Source organism: Marmota flaviventris, chromosome 1 (assembly GCF_047511675.1).
Source record: "Marmota flaviventris isolate mMarFla1 chromosome 1, mMarFla1.hap1, whole genome shotgun sequence".
Classification (NCBI taxonomy): domain Eukaryota; kingdom Metazoa; phylum Chordata; class Mammalia; order Rodentia; family Sciuridae; genus Marmota; species Marmota flaviventris.
Window position 1 is genome coordinate 31130943 of NC_092498.1, and position 27056 is coordinate 31157998.

The 27056-nt window shown below is 35.1% G+C and overlaps 1 protein-coding gene across 1 annotated transcript in view; it reads left to right on the forward strand.

The window, feature by feature from the left end:
- The window catches only part of Vps50 (VPS50 subunit of EARP/GARPII complex), a 123635-nt gene that overhangs the window by 86053 nt on the left and 10526 nt on the right, over nucleotides 1-27056 (forward strand). Inside the window, exons 21-25 of the mRNA XM_027919894.2 lie at nucleotides 4507-4628; nucleotides 13026-13106; nucleotides 24495-24643; nucleotides 25195-25291; nucleotides 26300-26458. Coding sequence (XP_027775695.1) covers nucleotides 4507-4628; nucleotides 13026-13106; nucleotides 24495-24643; nucleotides 25195-25291; nucleotides 26300-26458 — 608 coding nt within the window. The remainder of the gene's footprint in view (nucleotides 1-4506; nucleotides 4629-13025; nucleotides 13107-24494; nucleotides 24644-25194; nucleotides 25292-26299; nucleotides 26459-27056) is intronic.

Here is a 27056-nt window from a genome sequence, read left to right on the forward strand (position 1 = left end):
TGGAAAATTTATCATGTAGGCTGGGTATTATTAATAACTGTGCTATTCTATCTCCTGGTGAAATTACTGATATACCTCTTGGAGAACTAGCTATAATTTTTATTTCACCTTCATAATCGGGATCAATTACCCCAGGATTTATCATAAGTCCTTTTAGTGTTGAAGAACTGCGTCCCAATAATAAGCCTACTGTTCCTTGGGGAAGAGGTCCTTTTACTCCTGTGGGAATGATTTGAACTCCCATCTCTGGAGTTAGTACTGCTCTGGCAGAGGCGCAGATGTCCAACCCTGCGCTCCCTCTAGTTTGTCTGATGAGGGATTTAATGGATAATGCGTCCTGGGCACTACTTTGATGGTGTTGCTGGGTTCCTCCACTGCCCCGTATATTTGTGGTTTGGGGCCCCGGAGCATTGGGCCCTCCAGTCCGTTTTTTGGCAATGGAGCCTGATGTCTTTCTCCACGATATCGTGGGTAAACACTTGGTCCTTGTCTGTTTTTTGATAACGGAATACCTTCTATGGTGGTTTGAGAACGGCATTCATTAGCCCAATGTTTCCCTCTATGGCATCGTGGGCAAATACCCGGTATTCTATTCCTTTGATACCTAGCCTTGTTAAACCCTCCTCCTATGGGGCAACTCCTTTTAAAATGTCCTGTTTGATCACAATTATAGCATGTTTTTGGCCTGGCATCTAAAGCCTGTTGTACTGCTGCTAAGACTTGCCCTTGTTCATTAATGTCTCTACATAATTTAATATATGTGTTTAAATCTTCATGTTTCCATGGTCTGATGACCTCTCTGCAGCAACGATTTGCTTGGTCATAGGCCAGTTGTTTTATAAATGGCATTGCCTGTTCTGTATCTCCAAATACTCTAGATGCTGTCTGAATAAGCCTATCTACAAATTCAACGTAAGGTTCATTAGCTCCTTGTATTACCTTAGATAATTGTCCTTGTAAATCTCCATGCCCCTGTAAAGTTTTCCATGCCCTAACTGCGTCTGCAGCAATTTGTGCGTATACGCCAGGATCATATTCAATTTGTTGCTGTTGACCCTCATAAGGTCCTTTTCCTAATAACATCTCTAGATTTCTTTGAGGGTAACCGGCTATTGCATTTCGCCTAGCTGTCTCCATGCAAAATTCCTCATTGGCAACCTTCCATAACAAATATTGTCCTCCATTTAGCACAGATCGACACATGTTAGCCCAATCTGCTGGCGTCATGTCTAAGTTGGTAATGGATTCGACCATGCTCACAGTGAAGGGTGCTTGCGGCCCGTAGGTTGTTACAGCCTCCTTTAATTGCTTCACTGTTTTGAAATCTAAAGCACGGTGAATTCGTTGCCCTCCTGCCTGCTCAAGTACAGGGCATGCTAATCTTTGGGGTCCTGCCTCAGGATTCCGTCCATCAACTACGGGAGTTGAGGGCCGCTCAGCTGTAGATGGAGCTGTCGGTTGAATTACGCCCTCTGGTGATAGAACGGGGTTAGTAGCAGCCTCCTGTTGTAATTCCCCGCCTGATGGTTGTTTTTCCTCTAAGCTTTCTTTCTTCAAATCTTCCTCTGTCTGACTAGCTTGAGAGACCTTCTCTTTCGCTTGACCTAACATGTTTTCTACCATAGTCTGGACCTCTAACAATTTACTTAACAGTCTTTCGGTTTGTTTTTTACTAGTTTCTAATCTACTATAAAGGTAACGCAACCCAATAAGATAGCATAAAACAAAACCGAAACAGAATGAAACAAAAACCGAACAAAGAATAGTTGTATCAATTTTCTCTTTCTCAGGGCCGAACAACTTCAAACCTTGAGCCAACCAATTTTCCCAGTTTGCCTGAGAAAATTCTAGGGATAGGCAGCTTGAAACAAAAACAAGATAAATCAAAACGAGAACACATTGTTTTTTGAAATGGTCACCCATTTTGTTGCCTTCCCTCAGGGGCGAGCAATTTTACTCACCTCCAAACTTCAGGCGTTCCCCGTGCGGGCCACCAGTTGCCGCAGTCTGGCTGGGCACAAAATCACGAGCCACTCAAGCAGGAACAAAGTTTATTTTTTGAAACTGCCGCCAATGTCCGGTACGCGCCCGGGAAGATTTTTTCCACACACGCGGCCTCCTCTCGGACCGCCGAGAGAGCCCCTCCCCCGGAACTCCCTCCTACTGTACTTCCCCAACCAATGGGAACTCTCCAGGAGTCCCATAGCGGCCTAGGTGAACAGCAGGAGTCCAATATCCATATGAATGCAAATCTTAACATAATCATATCATCTCAATGGCTAGCTGGCGTCACCTTTCGACCAAAAATGCCATGCATCATATACTTGGCTCTTAGCAGTCAGCCATCTAAAACAGGGTTTAACAAACTAGCATGTAGGCCAGAGTTGGGCTGGCTGCCTTTTCTGGTAAACAGAGTTTTATTAGGATACAGTCATGCTCATGTCTTTACTCCCTTTCTGTGGCTGCTTGTCCTACAGTGGCAGGGCTAAGTAATCAAAGCAGAGAGCAGCAGAGCCACAGAGACTGTGTGGTATGCAGAGCCAGAAATATCTGTTTGGTTTTATACAGAAAGGATTTGCCAACCCCTGTTCTAGAAATGTTTTTAGATTTCTCCTTTTTTTCTGTCCTTGCTTTTCATCCCCTTCTCAGATCTGAGCTCAATTCATTTTAAAATCCTCTAATTGAGTAAGATCTGAGAAGAACTGCTCTCTGCCTGTTTACTCCCTTGGCCTGAATAGACAATCTTCATTCTCATGCACTTTAATACACTGGCAGCCTCCTCCTTGATCATCACCTTCCAGGCATAACCTTGTAAGGTATGAGAGCAGCAGGGACTTTGTGTCCTTGTACCTTAACACAAAGCCAGATATGTAGAAAGTCTTCAAAAAGTGTTTGTTGAATGAATAAATATTATTTTTAAATTTTATTTTCACAGGGAATCATTCTTTTTATTTTGAATGTACATTTAAAATAGCCTTTACCAAAAAAGTTAAATAGCCTTTACTTATTCATAATTCATTTTCATATCTTTTCTCAAGATTAAGTATCTGAGCAATGATTTATCTTACTAGAAATGAAGAGGAATTGTGTATTCTGGATATGTATCAGCTCAGTTATTTGCATTCTACTTTGTCTATTTTTCTTGTACTGTTTAAAATATTTTTCTGTTTTTTTCTTCACAATGTTACATTGTTAAATGTGTTAACTAGTTGTAGTGTAGGTAACTATGTTTGTATTTGAGGAAATAATAGCATAATTATCCAGAATGTTCTAGGAGCATATCTTTCAAATATTTTAAAATGTTGATTATTTTTAAAATTTCAGAACACACAAACTAATTGGGAAAGATGACTCTAAAACAAAAGATTTATAAATAGGAATAAGACTGGAATATGAGTTGAAAGATCTTACTTTATTTTGATATGTACTTGTATTTGAGTTTCTCTTTATAACCATCTGTTACTTAGGACTGTCTGTCACATAAATTAAGACACATGTACTGAGGTAAAGAAATGGTTTTGATAGTAAATTTTTCATTTCTTCTACTGCAGTTAATGTATTTTCTTCTGAATTATGCTATCTTCAATAGTGCCAATTTAAAATTTATAACTACAAGTTATATGAAGTTGAGCTAGCACCTGAATTATTTGGAAATTAAGTAAATGGCCTGTTTAAAATTTAATTGTTTTAGAAGAAGGTATAGAGTATTTTTAATAGATAGATTTCTTTCCCTATATTATGGAAGGGAACAAAATAAAATAGAATTAAGGACTTGTAGTTGTTCTTTGGTTCAGCCCATCTATCATGTACCCTTAAAATACAGTAGCAAGTTTATAAATATAGATATTTGGTTTAAATTTTTTTTCTTGTGACTATCTGATTATATGTTTAGATAAAGAATAGAATATTGGCATCTCCCAAAGGAAGGAATGAGGAGCATATATTCTTGATACTTTGAGGGTATAAAGAAATGTTCTTTGTCTCTGACACAAGATTTCAGCAGGACTAGAGTTGAAAAGAAGGGAGAGTGGCTGTGTCCTCTTTTCTCTTGCCGTTTTACATCTGTTGTGTGTGTGTAAGATTATGAAAGCTCTTTTTCTTATGTATGTTGTATTTTACTTTATTACACTTAAACATTTCTAGAATTTCCTAGAAAAAGAGGAACTATGTTGTTTGTAGAGCATCTTTTGAGGTAGAGTATGGGAGTTCTGTAAAAAATTGACAAAATTTGTAAAATATAATAATGGGTAGGTATCATTCATCAGTGCTGTCCAGTAGAACTTTCCAGTATGTTGGGACTGTTTATAATTTCTGCTGGTAACATAGTAGCCACCAGCCACATGTGACCACTGAATACTTGAAACAAGGCTCATGTGACCAAGGAGGCAGTATTTCATTTTATTTAAATATTTGAGGATAATACTTTATTCTTTTTTATCATTATATTAGAATTATAAAATATCAGGTATTTTATTTCATTTAATTTTGGACTTTTTTTCATTTCAGGGAAATATATGCAGATGATGAACATTCTTAAGCCTATTGCCTTTGATGTTATCCATTTCATGTCTCAGCTATTTGATTATTACTTATATGCAATATATACCTTTTTTGGCCGGAATGATTCAGTAAGTCAACCTTTGGAGAGAAAATGCTTATTTTAAAATTTATTTATTTTTTAAATAAAAAATGTTTATTCTTATATAACATGACATTCTTAGATAACATTATTTTGAAGATTATGTTGGTTTCAAATTATTAATATCAGCTTTCTGTCTGCCTGTTTCCTTATTTAAATATTAATTTTAAGCTTTGATATGATAACCATATTGTATGCTATTCAAATTTTTGGCAGAAAAAATATAATATCTGTTTCTAATCTGGACATATTTCTCAATGAAACATGTTCAGGTTACTTTGTATATATTTACTACATATTCAATGAGACTTTTTAAATGTTGACTAACAACTTTAGCAGTTGGATAGGTAAACTTTTCTAATACATTTTAAAGGTAATAACAAGTATTTATTAAAATAATTGAAGTTTTGTTTAATTGAACCATCTGACTGCTAGAGGTAATGTTTCTTACATCTCCTTTTTGGGTTCCCAAAACTATTATTATTTTTCTACTCCTAGTGGAGTATTATTTTTCTACTCTTAAATGAGAATACCATGATATTTGAACAAATCTCATGCTTGGAAATTATTATGTGGTTGCATAGATGTTTGACAGTTTTCCGTTTAAGAACATCCCACTGGGTCATAGGGATATACCATAATAGCAACTTTTCTAATATCATGTTTCCTTTTCAAAAACATGTAAGTTTTAATGTGTAATTAACATTCATCATATTAATATTCATATCCAATGATCACAAGTGTATCAAAGAGATGATCTTTTTATATAGGATTTGAATTTCCTATGTTCCTAATTTTGACAATTGTTCTTTAGAAAGAATGCTAATATAATGAGAGATAAAGTGTTGCTGCAGAATTTATGTTACTTAAAAATGAGTACTAATTATCACTGAATTTGGAAACTCACTAAATAAATGTTAACAGAGGAAGACATTATAGGGTTTTAGCTAAGTATCAGAAACTTTCAGTCTTCTACAGAGTCTTTACTCTGTCTTCCGAATTATTCCTCCAGACTAGTGCTGTCCTAGAGATTTTGCAGTAATTGGGAATGTTCTGTGTTTGCATTGCCCAGTGTGGTAGCTGCCTATGGCGTTTGAGTACTCAAAGTGTCACTGATGTGACTGAAGATCTGAATTCTTAATTGTATCTAATTTTAGTTAATTTATTTTTAGATAATAGCCACATGTGACTATTGACTACCATATTGTACAGAACAGTTTGGGACAATATTATTGATAAAATGTGCTACAATAGCATCATTTAAAATCTCTTGGCAATCTAATTGGTGTGGGACATGACTTTCCACCTGATTTTGTACTGGAGTGAATTTGTTTGCAGTGGGGCTCATTAGAACCTGAGAAGGTTGGTGGAGTGTTGTTAGGTGCTTAATGGAAAATATGTTGAATGCATTTTCAGTTATATAAGACTCAACACAAAGTAATTACATTGAAACAGATAACCGTTAGGAGATTTTAACAGTGGTATCTGCCCTTAGGTTATATTACGAATAGTTTGCTTTATGTGAGCCAATATAAAATATCTGTATGAGTAAGTATGCATGAGTAAATATAGCATTTTCTGTTCCTCTTTCTTTCACTTATTTATTTATTTATTGTACTTGGGACTGAACTCAGGAGTGTTCTACCACTGAGCTACCTTCCCAGCCCTTATTTTTTTATTTTGTGACAGGGTCTTACTAAGTTGCTGAGGCTAGCCTCGAAATTACAGTCCTTCTGCCCTAGCCTCCTGGAATAGCGGGGTTACAGGTGTGCACTACTGTACCTGGTTTACTTGTACTTTTTAAGAACGGCCTTTTCCATTTTAGATTACATTTATTAATACTAACTTTTAGCTACAAAGTAAATATTGAAAATATGAACATTTTCAAACAGAATAGCTTAAAATTTGAACCTACTATTTTTGATTCTGCAAAATTAAAAAAAAAATACTCAAGCAATGACTGAATCTTTATGAAAGGGGTTTTTCTGAACAAATTTATAAAAATAAATAGTCCATTTCCCTCCTCTGCCTGTATTTTGCTTTATTAGTTTTTGTTGGTTTGTTTTATTTTGTTTTCTTTGTCAGATTATATTCTTCTTAACTATTTTAAATCACTTTTGGAGGAAGACAATCTCTAAATGAAAAACACAAGTTAGCACATGTATGCATACAATGTTGAAGAATAGTTTTGATTTCTTAAGAGAATAAGCTTTTCAAGCCCATTCCTAGAAATTCCCATATTTATAAAAACAACTACATACTCCAGATTGCCTCCAAATAACATTCACTAAATTGCTTTATTAACTGTTAAGTTTTCATTGGTAGGAAAGGAGTGAAAGAATCAGATGGTAGGTGGAATAGAAAGAACAAGTATGTACTTGCACTTGCTTCTCTCCCAGAAGAAAGGGACTACTGTGAGTGAATTTAGTTAGATGCTCCTTGAGCAATTATAAGCATATTTTCCTGGGTGTTCTGGTTTTTAGAAAATCATTGGCGGTAGGTGGGGGGCACTGCATGCATTAATCCAGAGATTTCCTCCTGTTGACACTAATTCTTCCAGAAGCTCTGGCTCCTCACTGAACTACACCATGCTTTATTTTATATCTAATCCATTAAATTCTGTTGTAATAATGTCACTCTTAGTATTTCTTCATCTTGCCTTGCCTCAGGCTTTCCATTCTTCTCTTGAGTTAAGTTTTCCTTGGTCTTAACTGTGCTCTTATGAAGACCAGTCATTTTGTAGCTTACCTTCACACACTACTAAGCACAAAGTGGAAAATAGGTGCCCAGGGCTCAGTGTACTAATGATTTGCTTTTCAAGTAGGTGTTAGGAGGGTTCTTGACAACAGTTTGTAAGCCTGAATAAATTTAATTACCTTTTATTAATAAAACTGTTTCCCTGTAGAGTAGTCTGTGATTGACTATTTAAACTTCAAGGAAATTATTTCACTTCCAGGTATGACTGAGACTTTACTGGATGATATTTTCTATAGAAAATAACTATAAAAACCTGGATGTTATTCAAAAGCCAACTGTTTGAGCATTCTGGAGAGTAAGCAAAAGAAGCAAATAGACTGGTGGGGAGTTCATGTTAATGTAAAGGGAGGAGAAAGGGGAGCTATATGAATAAACCCCATGCCTATGGCTTTTACCCAGGGCTTAGTGAAGTCCATGTGGCACATAAGTGGAGATAAGCCTGAGAAACCCTGCATCTTCACTGCACTTGGTGACTAGAAAAGTAGATCCAGGAAACCAGGGATACTGTTAAGAGTGGAGGAAACTGAGAAGGGAAGTAGCTATAGAAGAGATGATTACATTCACCTTACTTATATTTGACTAATCCATGAACCATTGTTTTTGTAGAACAGAGTAACTACAACCTACTCAAAGAAAAAGATCTGAATAGATGGGCTGGAGTTGTAGCTCAGTGGTGGAATGCTGGCCTAGCACATGTAAGGCAGTGGGTTCGAACCTCAGCACTACATAAAAAAATAAATAAAACATACTGTGTCCATCTACAACTAAAAATATATTTTTAAAAATGATCTGAACAGAAACAAAGCTGCTGCGTAAGACAGTTTATAGTTAAGCCCAGCCAAGAAAATCACATACTGAAAATAAAGGAAATATTAATTATGGGAGAAGAAAAAACAAAGTCTAGAATATTCAGATGCATAAATCAAAAAAGTGGAGCAGATAGTTAAGTAAAATCTAACTAAATAAAAAAAATCTAATCTGATGCCAAGATATTAGAATTAACAAAGGCTTAATCTCAATGAAGTACGACTTTGACTGTCTTTAATGAAGTAAAAAAGAACATGTTTTAAATGCATGAGCAAGTCAGCAGAGAATTAAGTTCTAATAGTGACAGTAATAAAAAAAATAAAAGTGACATCTTAGAGCTGAAAATACAATTTCAAAAAAATGGAAAAAAAAAATGATGAATGTACTTAACTAAATAGACATGAAAGAAGACATGTGAACTTGAAGAGAAGTCAATAGATATTATTCCAAGTAAGAATATAAAGAATTATTGGGAAGTAGAAATCTACATATAATGGTAGATACAGATCCAACTAATGATTTCATCTCATGTTAATAGACCAGACATTTAATCTGTCTGATTGGACAGATTAAAAACAAAGCCCTCACTTAAAAATAATAACATACCTTAAATGTTAAAATGAAAAAAAAGCCCACATAGGTTAAAAACAAATGGATAGAAAAAGATATGCCATATAAATATCAAGCATAAAAAAGCTTTAGTGAATATATTAATCTCAGGTAAACTAGATCTGCAGATAAAATGTATTATCAGAGTAATAATGATATAAGCATCAATTCAAGAAAAATATGATGATATATATGTGAAGCACCTGATAACAGCTTCAAAATAGATAAAACAATAATTGATAGAATTAAAGGGAAAATAAAATTCAACCATAGCTGGAGACTTTAAGAGCAAACAATAACTAATATAGTAAAATAGACAAAATCAGCAAATACTTAGATTTGAACAGTATCATCAACCATAATGACTTAATTGATACATGTGGGACAACATATCAAACTGACAGAAAAATGACAGGATAAATATTCTTTTCCAGTGCCTATGAAAGTAGATTTTTAAAAAGTAGATAAAAGTATCTACTTTTATCAAGGTAGATCATATTCTGGGCCATAGACATATCCTAATATTTTTTTTTTAATTGAAACAATGCACAGCATGTTATTCAATGACAATGAGTTAAGTTAGAAATCCATAACAATAAGATAACTAGGGCTGGAGATGTAGCTCAGAGGTACAGTGCTTGCCTATGTGCACAAGGCCTTGGGCAATCCCAAGCATATCGCATCTCTCTCTCTCTCTCTCTCTCTCTCTCTCTCTCTCTCTCTCTCTCTCTCTCTTTCACACACACACACACACACACACACACACACACACACACTTCTAAATATTTCAAAATTAAACAGCACACTTTCAAATAATTGGGGCAAAGAAGAATCACATGAGAAAATGTTTTGAGCCAAATAATAATGAAAACACAACATAGGTGGGATACACCTATGTGCAGAGGAAAAGTATGTAGTTTTTAAAATGCTGATACCAGAAAAGAACATCTCAAGTTAATGTTCACAATTTCCACCTTAGGAAGCTAGAAAAAGAAGTACAAATTAAACCCAAAAAGAGCAGGAAGAAGAGAGAAATAGTAAAGGTAAAAGAAGAAATTGAAAACAAAAGCAATAGGGGAAAAAAACCAAAAATTGGTTCTTATAAGATATGAATAAAATTGATAAAATGCTAATTATACTGATAAGGAAAAATTAACAGATAAGGGAAATTGTCAGTAGCAAAAATGAAATGGAGAGCATCACTACAGATGCTTAAACGGACTATAGGAAATATTTTGAACAATATTATGCCAATAAATTTTCCAAACTAGATGAAATGAATTAATTCCTTGGCAAACTTGAATTATAAAAATTGACCTAACAAGTAGAAAACTTGAGCAGTTCTTTTTCATTTAGATAAATTTAAATTTATAAATAAAAAGCTTCAAAAAGTATTAACACTACATAATATGCCAAAGAATAGAGGAAAAGGGGTTTGACGATTTGTTTTCTGACACCAGTATTACCTTCATTCCTAAAACAGATGATGACACCACAGAGATACTGGATAACAGTCCAGTATCTCTTATGTACATACATTTTAAGAAATCCTTAAGGTTTTAGAAAATTGATTCATGATCAAGTGGTATTTATCTTGAGACTACAGAATTGATTTAACAGCCTAAAATCCTATCCCAGAATCAGTGTATCTCACCAATTAATATTCTTTAAAAGAAAAACTCGTGACTTTAAATATTTTTAAAAGCATTTGACAATTTTGTGATTTAAAAACTCAGGAAACTAGTTAGAGCAGAGAATTTCCTTAACCAAATTATGGGCCTCCATAAAACAGTTAATGTGATATTCAGTCTCAATGTTTTCACTGTTTATAAAACTCAAATAAGATCCAAAACCGTGAAACTTACATTTAAAAAAAAAACTAAAACTAAAAAACAACATAGGAAAAAAATCTCTGGCAATTTAGTTGGGCATATGCTGCTTTAAAAAGACATGAATCATAAAGGGAAGTATTGATAAAGGACTTCATGAGTAGCAACTTTTGCTTTTTGAAAGACAGAAATACAAAAAGGCAAGTCAGACTAGGAGAAAATCTTGCAAACCATATTGAGAACAGGCATGTTTCCACAATGTATAAACAGCTTTTGGGACTCCATAAGAAAATAAGGAATCCAGTATAAAAATGGGCAGAAAAAAATTGATCAAATATATCACAAAAGAAGACATGTGAAAAGGTGTTCTACATCACTGGTCATCAGAAATGCAGTGCTACTGCATATCTACTGGAATGGCTAATTGAAAGAACATCACAGATTGTTAAAATTGTGCATGTTTTAGTCTGCTGAGGCTGCCATAGCAAAATAATCATAGACTGAGCAACATTAAAAACAAATTTATTTCTCACAGTTCTGGAGGCTGAAGAAACAAGATCACAGTACCAGCCAATTTAGTTCCCAAGGACTCTCTTCCTAGCTTATAGAGAGCTGCTTTCTCATCGTGTTATAATTTGGCCTTTCCTCTGCTCATTTGGTGGGGAGAGTAAGCTCTCAGTTGACTCTTCTTTATAAGACACTAATCCCATTGTACCACGGTTTCACCCTCCTGAACTCATCTAACCCTGATTATCTCCAAATAGCATCACGTTATGAGCCATAGCTTTACCATGAATTTGGGAAGTACAAACATTAAGTTCATGACATGGAGCAACTAAAATTCATATACATTGCTTGTGGAAATGAAAAAGTTCTGGTTACTTTAGAAAACAGTATGGCAATATCTGATAAAGTTAAAAATATTAACCAGAAATTACACTTATGAGTATTTACCCAAAAGAACTAAAAATAATATATGTCCAGGTAAAGACTGACACCTCAGTGCAAATTCACTGAGGCATTATACAAATAGGCCAAACTGGAACCCAAATGTTTAGAGACTGGTGAATAAGCAAACAGATTTGCTGTCTATCTATATTATTAAATATTAAACAAGTGCAAAATACTAACGGAACGGACTCATAGCACAATTGAATCCTAAAAGCATGCTGATAAAAGAAGCTAAACTAAAGATAGCACACTATGATTCCATTTATTTGAGATTTTAGAAAAGGCTAAAATTTTAGTGACAGAAAGCTGATCAAAGGTTAAGGATGTGGGGAGAAAATAAGTGCAGACAGCATGAGCACATTCTCAAAAGAGGAGAGAATTCTATATTTCGATTGTGAGCTGGTTGCAAGACTGTAACAACTACCAAAATTTGTCAAACTGTATACTTAAAACCAATTAATTTATATATAAAAATACCTTAATGAAAAGGGAAGAAAAATGAATTAATGAGGTATATAAAACCTAGAAAAAATAAAATTATTAAAATTAGCAATTAGTTCCTGTTTTACTATATAGTGTCATCACATTAGCTATTTTAGCTTGGGACTTTTTGACATGTGTAAATTTCTCGTTCTTGGATTGGAGAAGAAGAGTATTAATAAGTGTGTATGCATGCTCGTGGGTATGGGTATATATTCACAGTTATACATGTATCTATGAATATACTAATGGAAATATATATTTTATAGCTTACTATTAATAATTAATGTTTCTAATTTATTGGCTCAGAGAACATTTTAACTTTTTTTCCAAATATCTAGGTGTCTATGATTATCTCTCAAATTTATTTTCATCATTTGAATTATCACACCAAGAACTGACTCACTGGCTTTTCATGTCTTAAGTATCAAGTCACTCTTCTCATTTATTCTCTTGTGTCAATGTTTTTGTAAGTGCTTTGGCTTTGTGATAATGAGTAGAATTCTATACTGTGAAATGTTTACTAAGCCTAAGAAAATTTGATTAATTTTTGAATGAGGATTTAGGCTGTCTTTAATTTGTATAAGAAAAATAAATTAGTAACATTCTGCATTTTCCTTTTAGATAAATATACAGCAGCAAACCTTAACTACAATAGAGGATGCTCTCTTTAAGTATCTAAAACCTTAAGCTTTGTAACTAAAGCTAATAACTTGTGGGAAAGAAATTCTCCTGCTAATTCATAAGATTGCTCATGAGTAAATTGTGCTTTGATTCCCTTAAGGGCTAAGGTTTGACTTCTTTCCTTGATGTGCTAGAATTTTTTAATGCCTTTTGGAAACCCTCTGAAGGCTAACTAATTGGAAACTCATCAAATACTTTGGTTAATTTTAAGATGCATCATTTGCAAAATCATCTCTAGAGTGATATAACTATGCCTTTTTTTTTTTAAGTTGGAATCAACAGGACTTGGTCTTAGTAGTAGTAGATTAAGAACAACTCTCAACAGAATACAAGAAAGCCTTATTGATTTGGTAAGTAACTAGAATTAATTCCTTTGTTATATAGAGTAGAAGTCAATCATCTAATCAACTATATATAAATGTGTGTTTTTATGTATTATGAAGTACCTGAACTCTTTAGTATTATGCTAAATGCATATAGAAAGTAAAACAGAGATTGCTTATAGTCTGGCATATGTTTGTGGTTGGGGCACTGGTACATGCTGAGAAGCTTTGTTTTAGACAGAGTCTTAGATCACTGTATAAATAGTTTTTAAATTCAGGAAGAAAGTTTGGTTTTAGTTTTCTATGTAGTAGGAGCCCAGTTCTTGACAATTGAATCCTAAAATTGCATCCATGATGAAATGCATGCTTCAAGAAGATGGGTTAGATGGCAACACAAAGGGGACCCTCTGTAGTTTTTAAGCTAACACAACATTTAAAATTTTTTTTAAAAAATCTGAGTAATATTCAATAAAAGAGAATAAAATCATGGCATTTGCAGGTACATGGATGGAGTTAGAGAAGATAATGCTAAGTTAGCCAATCCTCAAAAAACAAATGTCAAATTTTTTTTTTATATAAGGAGGCTGATTCATAGTGGGATAGGGAGAGGGAGCATGGGAGGAATAGAGGAACTCTAGATAGGGCAGAGGGGTTGGAGGGGAAGGTGGGGACATGGGGTTATAAATGATGGTGGAATGTGATGATCATTATTATCCTAAGTACATGTATAAAGACACGAATTGGTGTGAATATACTTTGTATAAAATCAGAGATATGAAAAATTGTGCTCTATATATGTAATAAGAATTGTAATGTGTCTGCTGTCATATGTAAGTTAAAAAAAAAATCTTTTTCTTGTGGTTGGTCACCATGGTCAGAAATTTATGTGTTTCAGGATGTTTCTCTGTGTCTACATTAACCCCAGGCTTCTCTGAATTTTTCTTCATTCTTTCAACCAACCCCAAACAAGCAATCATTTTCTTTTTCTTAAATTCTATATTATGTGCATACTTCTATTATTGGAAGTTTTTTATAAATCAAATGTAATAATTCTTATAAGAAATATTTATTGAAATAATTATTATATGCCAGGCATAGTTATGATGCTAAGAAAGCATCAGTGCATAGAGATAATTCCTATCTTCTTTAGAACTTGTATTTTATTGGAGCAGAGACAAAAAACTATATATAATATAGTGAAACAGGCTGATAACTGCTAAGATGAAAATGAAGCAGAGTGTTGGGTGGTGATCTTTAGCAGAGATGTGGAAAATGTGAGAAGTGTGTTTTGATACCTTAGGTGAACAGAGTGAAACAGAAGAAAATAAACAGTGAACTTCTCCTTGATCATTTGGAGATGTTTTGACCCAGTAAATCCTGTACTTCTTTTCTTTTCTCTTCCTTCCTTCCTTCCCTCCTTCCTTCCTTCCTTCCTTCCGTCCTTCCTTCCTTCCTTCCTTCTGCCCCTTCCCCTCCCCCTCCCCTTCACCCTCCTCCTCCTCCTTCTTTTTTTTTAAATGCAGTTGCCCCTCAATATCTGGGACATTGGTTCCAGGAGGCACTGCAAATAGCACAGTCCAGATGTGCAAGTCCCTTGTATAAATGGCATCATATTTGCATATGACCTACTTTAATCATCTCTAGATTACTTAAAATGCCTAATACCATCGAAATGCTATGTAAATAGTTATACTATATTATTTAGGTAATAACAAGGAAAAATCCTATTCATATTCAGTACTGATACTTCTTTAAAAAAAAAATAGTTTTGATCTACAGTTGGTTGAATCCACAGATGTGGAACCCATGAATGTGGAGGCTGAGTTTAAGTCATGGTACTTACCTTGGCATACAGCATTTCTTCAGTATATGTTCATGGAGTAGACGAATAAACTCAGATCCCTAGGTTTCATATTTCCTAACTTAATTTGGCTTTTCCCCCTGGCTTTGCTATCTATTTAATCTTAAATCTTCATTCAAATCAAGGATCCTTGTTTGACCAGACAAGCCCCCTCCCTTTATTAACCCATCCTACCCCCATCCTGCAAAAGCCTTCGTTTTGTGAACTCTGTTGGCTTTCAAATATGTTGGAACTTTTCTGTGTTTCATTTTGGATTCTCTTTGTTTGATTCTTAGCATGACCTTAGTCATCCAGTCTTATTCTACAGATCTTAGTCCACAGCCTAAGTTTTTCTTGTTTTCTCGAGAAACAAGCTGAGGGAGTTATGGGTATAGCTCAACAGTAGAGCACCTGCCCACCACGTGTGAGGTCCAGGGTTCAGTCCCCAGCACTGGAATTTTTTAAAAAAGGGAAAGAATGCCAAGATGGGCTGAAATTCACCATTGGAGTCTGGCAGTTTCTCTGTCATCTCTGTAGTTAATAGATTATGATTATCAACCATAGTTTCAGATTTGTTTGTAATTTCCCACATAGATATACAATGAAATGGCCTGACCAAGTAAGTAAGCAGTGGTACTAAACTAGCTCTTCTTTGAGATGAGCTGCCACTCATCTGTCAGCCTAATAATAAAGTATCTATGGTATCTGCCTAACTTCTGTGATCTTTGGATAAGTTTTTTCCTGAACTTGTCTAATTGTCAAATTTAGAGATGTGTATTTAAAAGCTAACTGTGCTTTCCCTTGCCCAATAAATAAGTAAATTTGCCTGTTTTTACTTTTTCCTTGGTCACATTATCTTCTTAGCATATCCTTTCTTAAAGTCTTTATTATTATCATGTCTGGAATCAAAAGATCACCTGTTGAATGAGAAGACCATGTAAGCAGGTGTTCCTCCTTCAGTTTGTAAAGATCACTGCCCTTTGAAAGGGTCTCTGCAATGTCCTGATCCCTCTGAAGTATAATACAGTACAATACAAGTTTTCCTGAAAATTTTCATTAGTTTTCCATTTTTTTTCCTGTTAGTTTCTGTCTTTTCATACTGAAAAGCATTGGTTTATTATTTTAGAAAATCTATTTATCATTTATTAGACTTTGTTCTCAGGTTTTTTTAAGTTGACATATTTTCTCACTTCATTAATTTACATATAAAATGACAGAGAACATTAATTGGTTTCTTGATGTTCAGTATATTCTTTGTGTAGTAAAATAGTTTATAGCCTAATTAACCTGGATTCAGCTAGATGGAAGTAATATTTTATTTTTATTTTTCTCTTACCTGTCAGTTGAAATCTTAATAAATAATTTTTTCATAATGTAATTTTTATCCATAATATCTTCTAAATTTTTGCTTTTCTCTAAACTGTTAAAGGCAAATTGAATCATCATGATTTTAAAAATGACACCTAAAATAATTTATTATTTAAATTCCATGTAAAATAATAAAATTTGTTTGACACATCAAAGAAAAGTCTAAGAAAAGAAGTTTGATAGAAGAAAAGTAGGAAAGGAAGCTGATGTTGGTGATAATGGTACCAGAAATGAGGGAATTTTTAATCTTCTATTTGGTGATGCTAACTAAATTGTTTGCTTTAAGACCTGTGACAGCTTTGAATTTTAATAATAAAAATGTATATTAAATTTTTTCAGAAAAGTCTGTAAGTATGAATTCTCTTTGTAGTCATAAATGAATGGCAGGAAAGGCTAAAAAACCAAAATGTGACTTTCATTGTGAAAATAAAGATTAAGATTTTATTTCTGAGTCTTCGAGGACTTTATACCAGTCTAATATGTAAAGTCTTCCTTTACATATTAGACTGGTATAAACTGAAACAATAATCCAGTTTAGGAGCTTTTCCATTTAAAGTGCACAATAAGCACATGCCATTTATTTATGTCAGTCTGACATTTTTGTGACTCTCTTGCTCTCTTCAAGCATATTACTTGAAATGTAAACACAGACCTTTAACCTTTAAGCAGATGATTACCATAATTTTTATGCCTAAAATGCCACTGACAACTGGGAACAAAGGAAGCCATTTAATCAAAACCTTTGTGATTAGGTGGGAGCAATCTCAGTCATTTCTGAATGTTTGCAAAAAATCTGTTCAAGCAGAAGGGGAATTCAACATTTTTATGTTGAAGGTGCTAGATAGATAAGTGGAAGTACTTAGATAAAAGTAGTTAAGTAGAAGTATAGAAGTAGTTAGATATATGCTTTTGGCCCCTTCTGTCATGGTGGAGTTGATCTGCATTTCCCTCAGGGTACAGTAGCCCTTCTCCATTATGGCTATCACTGCCTAGCAACACTTCCTTTGCTGTATCCCAAATTACATATATAGTTAGTAACTAAATTCAAAGAAACTTTCAGTTTTATAAATATGTTGTATGTATAGTGATGTCTAATCATAAAAGAATGAAATTCAAAAGTAATTCTGCAGTTAAAAATTTATGGTGTTTGTGATGATCCTTGAGCTATTAATAGACTTAGAGCTTATACAGAATTGTCAGGAAGATCATGTCAGATCTAGTGTAATTATAAAATATTTCAAAAGCGAGAGTGTTGAGTGCTTAGAAGATTTTGTTATGCTATTGGAGTATAATACTTAAGCTTGTTATGGCATAGCTAAATCTGCCTTCTGGAACTATTTTCTGTTAATATTATTTCCTCAATGTGTCACTTTGGCTCCCCTAATCATCTTGCCCAAGTGAAATATCTCAATCTCCAGCTTCTTTTTTGGTTTTTAATGTTTCAAGGTTTCAGATCTTCTCATTGTTCTTTGATTTGTCCTTCAATAGACATTTACAACTCTGAGCTGAGAAGAAAATACTGAGTGCTTTAAGAGGTGCTGGAGATTCATTAAAGGGGAAGGAGTCACGTGAGAGGGTGAAAGATGGGACACATAGGCGAATAGTCTCTTTATTCATTCAACAAATACATACTGTGTGCTTAGGTACTCAGTGGTAGGCTGATGATCCATTTAGTGGAGGAAGCAGATAAGGAATAACTGAATATCTAATTTAATGTCAGATTGTGTCGGGAGCTATGAAAAACTAGGTAAGAAGGATGGAAAGAAAAGAGAAAAGTTACAGTTTTATTTGGGCAGAAGAAGACAGCTCTAAGAAGATAACATTGAAGCAGATCCTTGAAGAACATTGGGAAGTTAGACACCCAGATAAGACCCCACTTGTTCAACAGGAGTTAAAGATTTAATCACAGGGGTAAGATGGAAACCAGACAAAACTCTTGACCCATGTGGAACTTATTTTCTAGTAGGGAGAGCATCTTTTGGGAAACAGTTGGAAAAACAGGAAATGCAAAGGCCCTGGAGTGGGAGCATGCTTGGCCTCTTCCAGGAACATCAGAGAAGCCCATGTGATTGGAAAAGAGTAAAAGGCAAGATCATCAGTGATAGATGAGACCAGAGAGATAGCCAGGGACTAGATCATGCATTTTACTCTAACAGGAAGCCATTGAAGAAATTTAAGCACAAGAGTTGATATGATGTGCCTAATTATTTAAAAGAGAATTATTTGGGCTGCTGTGTATAACAGTTTAGGAGAAAGATGAGGTGGTCTGTCCTAAAGAGTTAGCGGAAAAAGTAGTGAGGGATGGTAGGATTCTGGGTCTGTAGACTCACTGAAATTCATTGATTAGAAGTGGGGTATAAGATTGAAAAGAATCAAGGATGATACTTAACTTGTAGATGTCAGAAATTACCATTACTAGAGGTAGATAAGACTTTTAGGAGGGATGCATTGGAAAAAGATATCAAGAATTCAGTTTCAAATATCAAATGTACTAAAGGTAAGAGAGTTTGGGGCCAGGTATGTGAGTTTTGTAGTCATTGGAGGGAGATGGCATAAAACTATGGGACTGAATGAAGTCATCAATGAGAATGTAAATGGAAGTCTGAGCACTGAACTGAGGGCACTCCAGTATTTAAAGTTCAGGGAAATTGACAAATGGCCAGTGGAACAGGAGAAAAAAACAGCAAGGTGTGATGTTCTGGAAACTATGTGAAGAAAGTTTTTCAAAATCAGCTGTGTAGGATGCTGCAGATCAGTTTGAGTATTCAGGGTTGACTGTTGGGTTTGAAGAGACTACCAGGGAACCTTGAGGACAGTTTCTTTGAAGAGGGACAGATGAAAACCTGCTTGGAATAGGTTTCAAAGAGAAGAGATGGGGAAGACTGTTATATTATTGTTGTTATTATCTTAGTTAACTGAGCTAATGGAGGGCTTGCTCATTCCAGAAGGCATGCCTAGTTAGGTCTTAAGGTACAAAAATAACAAAAGTTGTCCTCACCCTCCAAAATCTCTCCATGAGGTGGAGAGTCAGCAAACAGTCACTAATGTACCTTTTAAACTCGTGTCTGTCTGGGTGGTGGAAACATGAGTAAGATATTCTTTGGAGACTGAGAAAGTTATAGAAAGGAGGTGGCTCTTTAAAAATGAGGAGGAAAGAACTAGGCAAATGAGGCAGGGAGAGCTGGTAAGACAGGCGTTTCAGTCAGCCAGGGATGGCAAGTAGCTAGTATGACTAGACCTTAGGGATATGTGGACCACCTCAAAATGAGGCTGGCAAGGTGGCTGTCATCAGTAATACCATGATAATGTGTTCAAACTCTTTTGCTGTAAGGAATGAATTTAGGCTTCCAAATCAGGGAAGTAACAAGACCACATTTCTATTTTATAAATATCTCATCAATATTCTAGAAAAATAAGCCAGTTAACTGTGTGGAGACTAGACTAGAAACAGGAGATGCAAGGACAGCTCTATATTCAGGGGCTTATTGTTACAGTTTTTATTGTTTGTTTTGTTTTCTCCCCAAACTAGTTTTTAAATTTTGCACACAGAACAATTGTACATATTTGCAGGGTACAGTGAGATGTAAATTCAGTGTATATCATGTAGTAATAAAATTAGGGTATTTAGCTTATTCATCACTTCATAACAGTTGTCCTTCCCTGGTAGTGAGAATATCCAACGTCCTTTCTTCTTGCTGTTTTGAAACATTCAGCACAATAGAATTAACCATAGTCACACATTAACCATAGTCTACAGTTGTGCAGTAGAATACCAGAACTTACTCCTGTAAATTTACAACTGTAAATCTGTATATTTGTATCTATTGGCCAATCTGTACCTCTCTATGCCCTTTTCCCTCCTTTCCCCAGTCAATGGCAGCCAGTCTTCTACTCTCTACTTCTTTAAATTCCACATATGATTGAGATCACGTGGTACTTGCCTTTGTGTGCATGTCTTTTTTGACTTAATGTAGTGTTCTCCAGGTTTCTCCAGGTTGTCACAAATGAGAGGATTCATTCTTTATAACTTGAATAGTAAGTATTTCATTGTGTATATGTATCACATTTTCTTTGTTCATCCATTGCCGCAGTCTGGCTGGGCACAATTCAGGAGCCACTTGTCAAAAGAAATGAACTTTATTTCTAGAACCACACACGCCAAACAAAACAGCTCCTCAGGAAAACCTTCAGAGCCCAACTGCCACCACCGGCTTCCCACAAGCCTCTCCCCCTCCCCCACTCCTCCTGCCCTTGAGGCTAATTGGCTGGGTCTCGTGGGCAGAGCCAAAAAAAGTCCCCCAATGAGCAGCTCCATGGTCTGAAAGGGCAGGGAAACAGCCCAATGAGCATCACTGCAGAGGAGCCAATCACTTGGCAGCTAGAAGTTTGCTGGGGCTGCTGTGAGCCAATCATCAACTGGCAGCTGGAAGTTTGCTGGGGCCCCTTCGGCTGTGGCTCTCAACATCTCCCCCTCTCTGTTTAAACAACAAGCTTGTGGCTTAGGGACTGTGCCTGCCTTAGGTTGTCCATTAGTACATATGGTCCTTACCCGTTATCGGATGAGCTGACCTCAAGGCGTCAGCCTCCTGTCTTAGGTTGGTACCATTGCAATTGGATCTTACCTGTCACTGACTACTGGTCCAGTATACAGCCACACCTGTGGATAAGTCTTTGTACCAGCGGGGCGGTGAGGTTCTTTGCCTCACCTCTGTTGGCCCCAAAATTTTAGCTGAACGACCATGACAAGCAGAAGGGAGGAAGATACACCAAGCCAATTGACGGCTCCTTTTGGAAAAATATCACCGATGATATCATCAGCAAAAATACCCCAACACTACCACAAGTCGCTGAACCAACAGATAGTTCACAATGCTTACAAGTGAGTTCACAATGCATACAAGTGATACAGAGTCCAGGCAAGTTCTGCAAGCAGTTCAGTGATGGCTATTGCAGAAGCTGTAGATTGGTTTTATCTTTGTCTTCACCGGCACTGGGATGAAGATAGGAATTCTGGCAATAATGGCTAAAGAAAAAATTATATAACATTCCAGAAGGCACTAAAAGAAAACAATTTTCTTTTTCTTTTTCTTTTTTTTTTTTTAGAAAACAATTTTCTTAACAATGTATCTTATCTTCAACAGAATTATTAAATATAATGAAAAGGAAAGGTGAAAGTAAACAAACAGATCTGTTAACCTCCTTTTTTGTTCATATATTAAAACAATCCTCAACAATCCATGTATAATTAGTTTAGTCCCATAGCTTTACTACTGTGAGTAGTGCTGCATAAACTTGGGGATGTAGATATTTCTTTAATGTACTGATTTCATTTCCTTTGAATATATATCCAATACAGTTTTCCCTAAACCATCTGTTGAAAAGTCTGTCCTTTTTCCATTGTATATTTTTGGCATCTTTGCCTAAATCAATTGTCCATAAGTGTGTGGATTTATTTCTGAATTCTTTATTCTATTGCATTGGTCTCTGTGTCTATTTTTATGCCAGTACTGTTTTTTTTTTTTTTTTTGGGCGGGGGGTTGTTGTTCCTGTAGTTTTGTTGTTCCTGTAGTTTGTAGCATATTTTGAAGTCAGGTAGTGGGATGCATCCAGTTTTATTCTTTTATACCCTATTAACCTATGGGATATAGCAACAGTAGTTCTCAGAAGGAAGTATATAGCAATAAATGCCTGTTCAGACATTCTGTTTATTTTATTACAAGTAATAATTACTTATTCATCATTATCTGTTATTTAAATTTATTTATTTGGATTAGTTCAGTTATGATTGTCAAAGGATGGGAGGCCCCAACTAAGTAGTGACATCACAAAGGAACAAGAAAGAGAAGTGTCTGTTTAATTTTTTAGTGATGGAATGTATATGGAAGGTGAGGAGGAGTGGCAGTTATGATTCCAAGGTTTCTCATTTAGACAGTTATTAAAAAGCCCCTAGAATTGAATAGTACAGGCAACCAGTTGGTATCATACACTGTCTAATTTCATGAATTATGTTTTGTTTTCTTTTGCTTGAGTGGATTTGCTCCCTTTCTAACTGAGGCAAATAAATAAAGGGGATGTAACATTGATTAACTTGCACAGTTCTATAATCATCATTCTTCCTAGAGGAAGAACAGTTATTCTCCAGATAAGGTTTTTTTTTTTTTAAGAGAGAAGTGGGGATTTTTTAATGTTTATTTTTTTGTTTTTGGTAGACACAACATCTTTATTTTATTTTTATGTGGTGCTGAGGATGGAAACCAGCGCCTCCCATGCATGCCAGGCAAGTGCGCTACCGCTTGAGCCACATCCCCAACCCTCCAGATAAGTTTTAAGCGCTAATTAAGTAATGAGAGATTGAGAGAGACTATCTTTAAAAGAAGATAGGAAATTAAAAGGAATTTTTGAAAATAATATCATTTTCTAATTTGAAAGGTTTTGCAATTTGTATTTTATTGAATTTATATAAATAAATCATAATTCCAGAATCTTACATAATTGCCAACATTTTTATTCACCTGGAAAATGTTGGCTATTTGGGATTATAGCATTTCTTCAAGCAGTAATCTAGATTTACATTTTTGTACGCGTTTAGATTTGTTTACATCCAATTTTTGTGCTAAAATTTCCTTTGAGAGTCTTTTGGCAATTTTTTTACTTATATTTGCATTTAATTGTGCTGTCCATTCATGTTCTTACCTTGAAATTCCCATAACCATTTAATGTTTTCCATACTGAAAATAGTACATGAATTGCAGATAATAATGTTTATCATCTCTTTTGTCTCTGTCATTCTATTATTCAATCAAAAATTTAAAACATTTTACTAAAGGATTGGATAAGGTCAAAAGTTACCTATATCCAGGTAAACTTCAAAAATAGCACATCTGCTTAGTATTTATTCTATTTTTTTCTTGCACATTTCTCTTTTGGAGTTTCTTTTCAAAACATAATGAATAGAGTTTGTTGCCATGTCATTATTAGGAAAACTAAGATTATAATTTCCATTTCTAATTCAAGCTACTTGTTAATAGAAATGTATTTGGTTATGAAAGTTCTTCGCGACCTCACACCGTAAAGGGACTTTGATGTTATAATATCATTAGTATTGCTTCGAATCATTTGTTTAGACCCATGCTCCCATGAAGTTGTTCTTTTTACAGTGCAGTTGATATCATCAGCTTGACTGCCCCCAAAACAACAAGATTCTCTTTCTCTGACATTGAATGAGCAACTTTGGACATATGATGATGTCAGTATTCTAAACAGCATTCCTTCATAATTAGCTTGCTCATCTGAATGTATGTCTGTGAAACGAACTGGCAGCAGTCCTCTGTCAGCTACTCCAGGTGGCCAGTTTAGTGCCTTCTTAATTAATACCTAAGTCTCAAAACAAGCAACAGGCTGTTTGTTTGTAATACAGGATATTTTTCTGTGAGTTCCAAGAAGGTATATAACTCACATTCAAATTATTCCTTGCCTGACATCAAAATACTGGAAAGATAAATTAGTAATGAAAGGATTGCTAGTGAAAACAGCATCAGATAAAAATAAAACAGATCTACAGTCTAATGAGTTTTCCTGGTCTCAGGTTAGGCTGCCTCTTTCCTGTTGACTGTATGGCTATTTATCTAAACCATTGCCTATCTCCTGGACAGTACTGAGAAGCCCAACACACCCTGCTCTGCACATCTCTTTCCTTCTCAAGAAAAATCTCTTCCCAGACATATACAATGTAGTTTGTCACCTACCTTGTAGTTCTGCCTTTTTTCTGGAGATTATACCAAGGTCACCTTGATGAAGATTTGGGTGTGAAATGGTTAATCAAACCCTACTTTATGATTTTGTCAGCTTGGTTATGAAGGATCAATTTCATTTTCCTCATGTATAAGTTCTTGAGGGGCATCTTAATATTGTTGTTATGAAACTTGATTAATAAAGATCCATTCTGTTGGCAGACTCATGGTCTTGCTTGGAAGATAGCATATAGTGTTGTGTGATCTACAGAATAATTTTCACTTAGTTTAAAATGGAAAGTTCCAATAGTTACAAAACCAAAAAGCAGGGGGAGAAAAAGAGCTAAAACTAAGTGTAATTAATGTATGCCAATGTGTGTTTTAATTGCAATTCTAATTTTGTCAAACCACATAAGTTTGTTATCATTAGATATGCTGTTTCAGGTGTTATGTAAAATATGTGTGTTGTATTTTCAGGAAGTTTCAGCTGATCCTACTGCCACACTCACAGCAGCAGAAGAAAGAAAGGAGAAGGTACCCAGCCCACACCTCAGTCACCTTGTGGTTTTGACATCTGGGGATTCATTGTATGGGTTGGCAGAAAGAGTAGTAGCCACGGAATCCCTGTAAGTTGTTAAAAACAAAAACAAATCAAAACAACAACAGTAGAAAAAAAAAACACAGTTACTTTGTCATTAAGTATGGAAGAAAAGTTAGAAAGGTGAACATGTATAATTAGTTTTCTAGCTGTATATGACTGCCACTTTTAAATATCACTTACCTGGTTCTTAGAAATATATGCTAACATAGAGTACCAATTGATTTTTAAAACTGCATGGTTGGTTATCAGTTATACAAATGAAAGGAATGAAGTCTTATAGATTTTGATCTTCAACAGCATAATTCTTGCTTTAGGTAAAACTTTAAAAACTGTTATGATATGCTTTATGTATTCCTATCAATAACTGAAGATTCTACATAAACTCTACATACATTATCAGTGTTACATGAACTCGGTCACCCTTGGCATCAGCAAGAATGCTTCCATTAAATGGGAATATAACTCTAATTGTTAAAGTTTTGCTTTGAGATTTTAAAAGATTACTTATACAAAAAACATTGGCAGTCTCTAAATCCTGCAAGGTTTTTTTACACAGTGATTATTTATTTTCTTTAGGGTATTCCTGGCTGAACAGTTTGAATTCCTTCAGCCACATCTGGATGCTGTGATGCCAGCAGTCAAAAAGCCCTTTCTGCAGCAGTTTTATTCTCAGGTCAGAGATGGTTTTTGTCATTTCAATTGTGAGCAAGATAGGACTGTCACAGATTATTAGGTTGCTTTTGTTTTTTTACTAGAGATCAGTCTCCAGGTCCCAGGAGAACTGGATAAAACATTCAGTCATGGATTCTTGTGTTAAGTAAATACTTAGTAAGCACCTCCTAGAACTTTTAGCCTAGTGAGAGAGAAAGAGAAAGCCAAGTTATAATAAAACTATATTTATAATAATGCATAGTAAATGTTTATTATGAAGGAAAAAAGCCATGTCAGCATATTTAACTCAGACTGAGAAGGAGAGAGTTGTAGTTGAGAGAAGCCTGTGTGGAGGAAGCTGGACCAGCCAGGTGGAAAGAGTGATTTGGGGACATATTCCAAATTAAGGGAACAGGATGTATCAAGACCAGAAGATGAGAGAGAGCATGGTGCCTGTATCAGCTGAGGAATCTAAACTTGTCAGAGTGGGGAAGAGGGCTAGTGATGAGGGCTAGAGTGACATGCGGGAGCAATATTATAGAAAATGCTCTCTCTCTGGAGTTGGACTTGATTCTCAGGGCACCAGGAAGCTATTGGAGGGATTGAAACAGGTGAGCATTTTCAGGTGTGTGTTTTAGAAGGAGTCTGTTGGGGGCAGGGTGAAGAGTGGACTTTGATAAGGCTAGGGTCAGGAAACCAGTTGAAGACTCAAGTATGCAAGTGAGAGATAATGGTCAGGTACTGGGAGTGGAAATGGAGATAAGTGGAAGGGTCTGAGAAATAGTTCCTAATCTTCATGAAAATCTCCAGGTCCCTTGTAATTGTGATGTTAATGGTTTCAAGTTTATTCAGTATCTCAAAATTGTATTTTGAGTAAGAGCTTGGCCTTCTCATTAAAATACTTTCATAATTCAAGTCTCCAAATATAGTGTTTTATTTTTATTTTTAGATATGATAGATGCTAAAACTGGCAAAATGTTCATTATAAATTAAAAAGTAATTGTCTTCATTTCTGTAAAATGTATTTTAGACAGTCTCAACTGCTAGTGAACTACGCAAACCAATTTACTGGATTGTAGCTGGTAAAGCCATCGATTATGAACAGATGCTGCTCCTAATGGCTAATGTGAAATGGGACGTAAAAGAAATCATGTCACAGCATAACATATACGTAGATGCATTGTTAAAGGTATGATGTTCTCCAGTTCCAGCCATTTACCAGCAAATGACATAATTTTATTTTTCTTTATGACTGAATAAAGTGCCATTTTATACACACACAGCCACACACATCCTCACAAATACATACATATATAGATACACATACATACATGTTGTGTGTGTGTGTGTGTGAGAGAGAGAGAGAGACATTTTCTTTATCCATTCTGTTCATGTTTACCTAGACTGGTTCCATAACTTGGCTATTGGGAATTGTGCTGCTATAAATGTAGGAATGCATGTGTCACCTATGGTGTGCTGATTTTAGTTCTTTTGGATAAATACTGAGGAGTGGGATACCTGGGTCATATGGGTCTATTCCTTGTCTTTTGAGAAATCTCCATACTGATTTCCAAAGTGGGTGTATTAATTTGCAGTTCCACCAGCAACGTATAAGTAAGTATTCTTCCCTGCATCCTTGCCAGAATTTAAAATTATTTGTATTCTTGAATGCCATTCTAACTGAAGTGAGATGAAATCTCAGTGAGTTTTGATTTGCATTTCCTTGATTTCTAAGAATGTTGAATGTTTTTCATTTATTGGTTGCCCGTTTTCATTTCTTTTGAGAA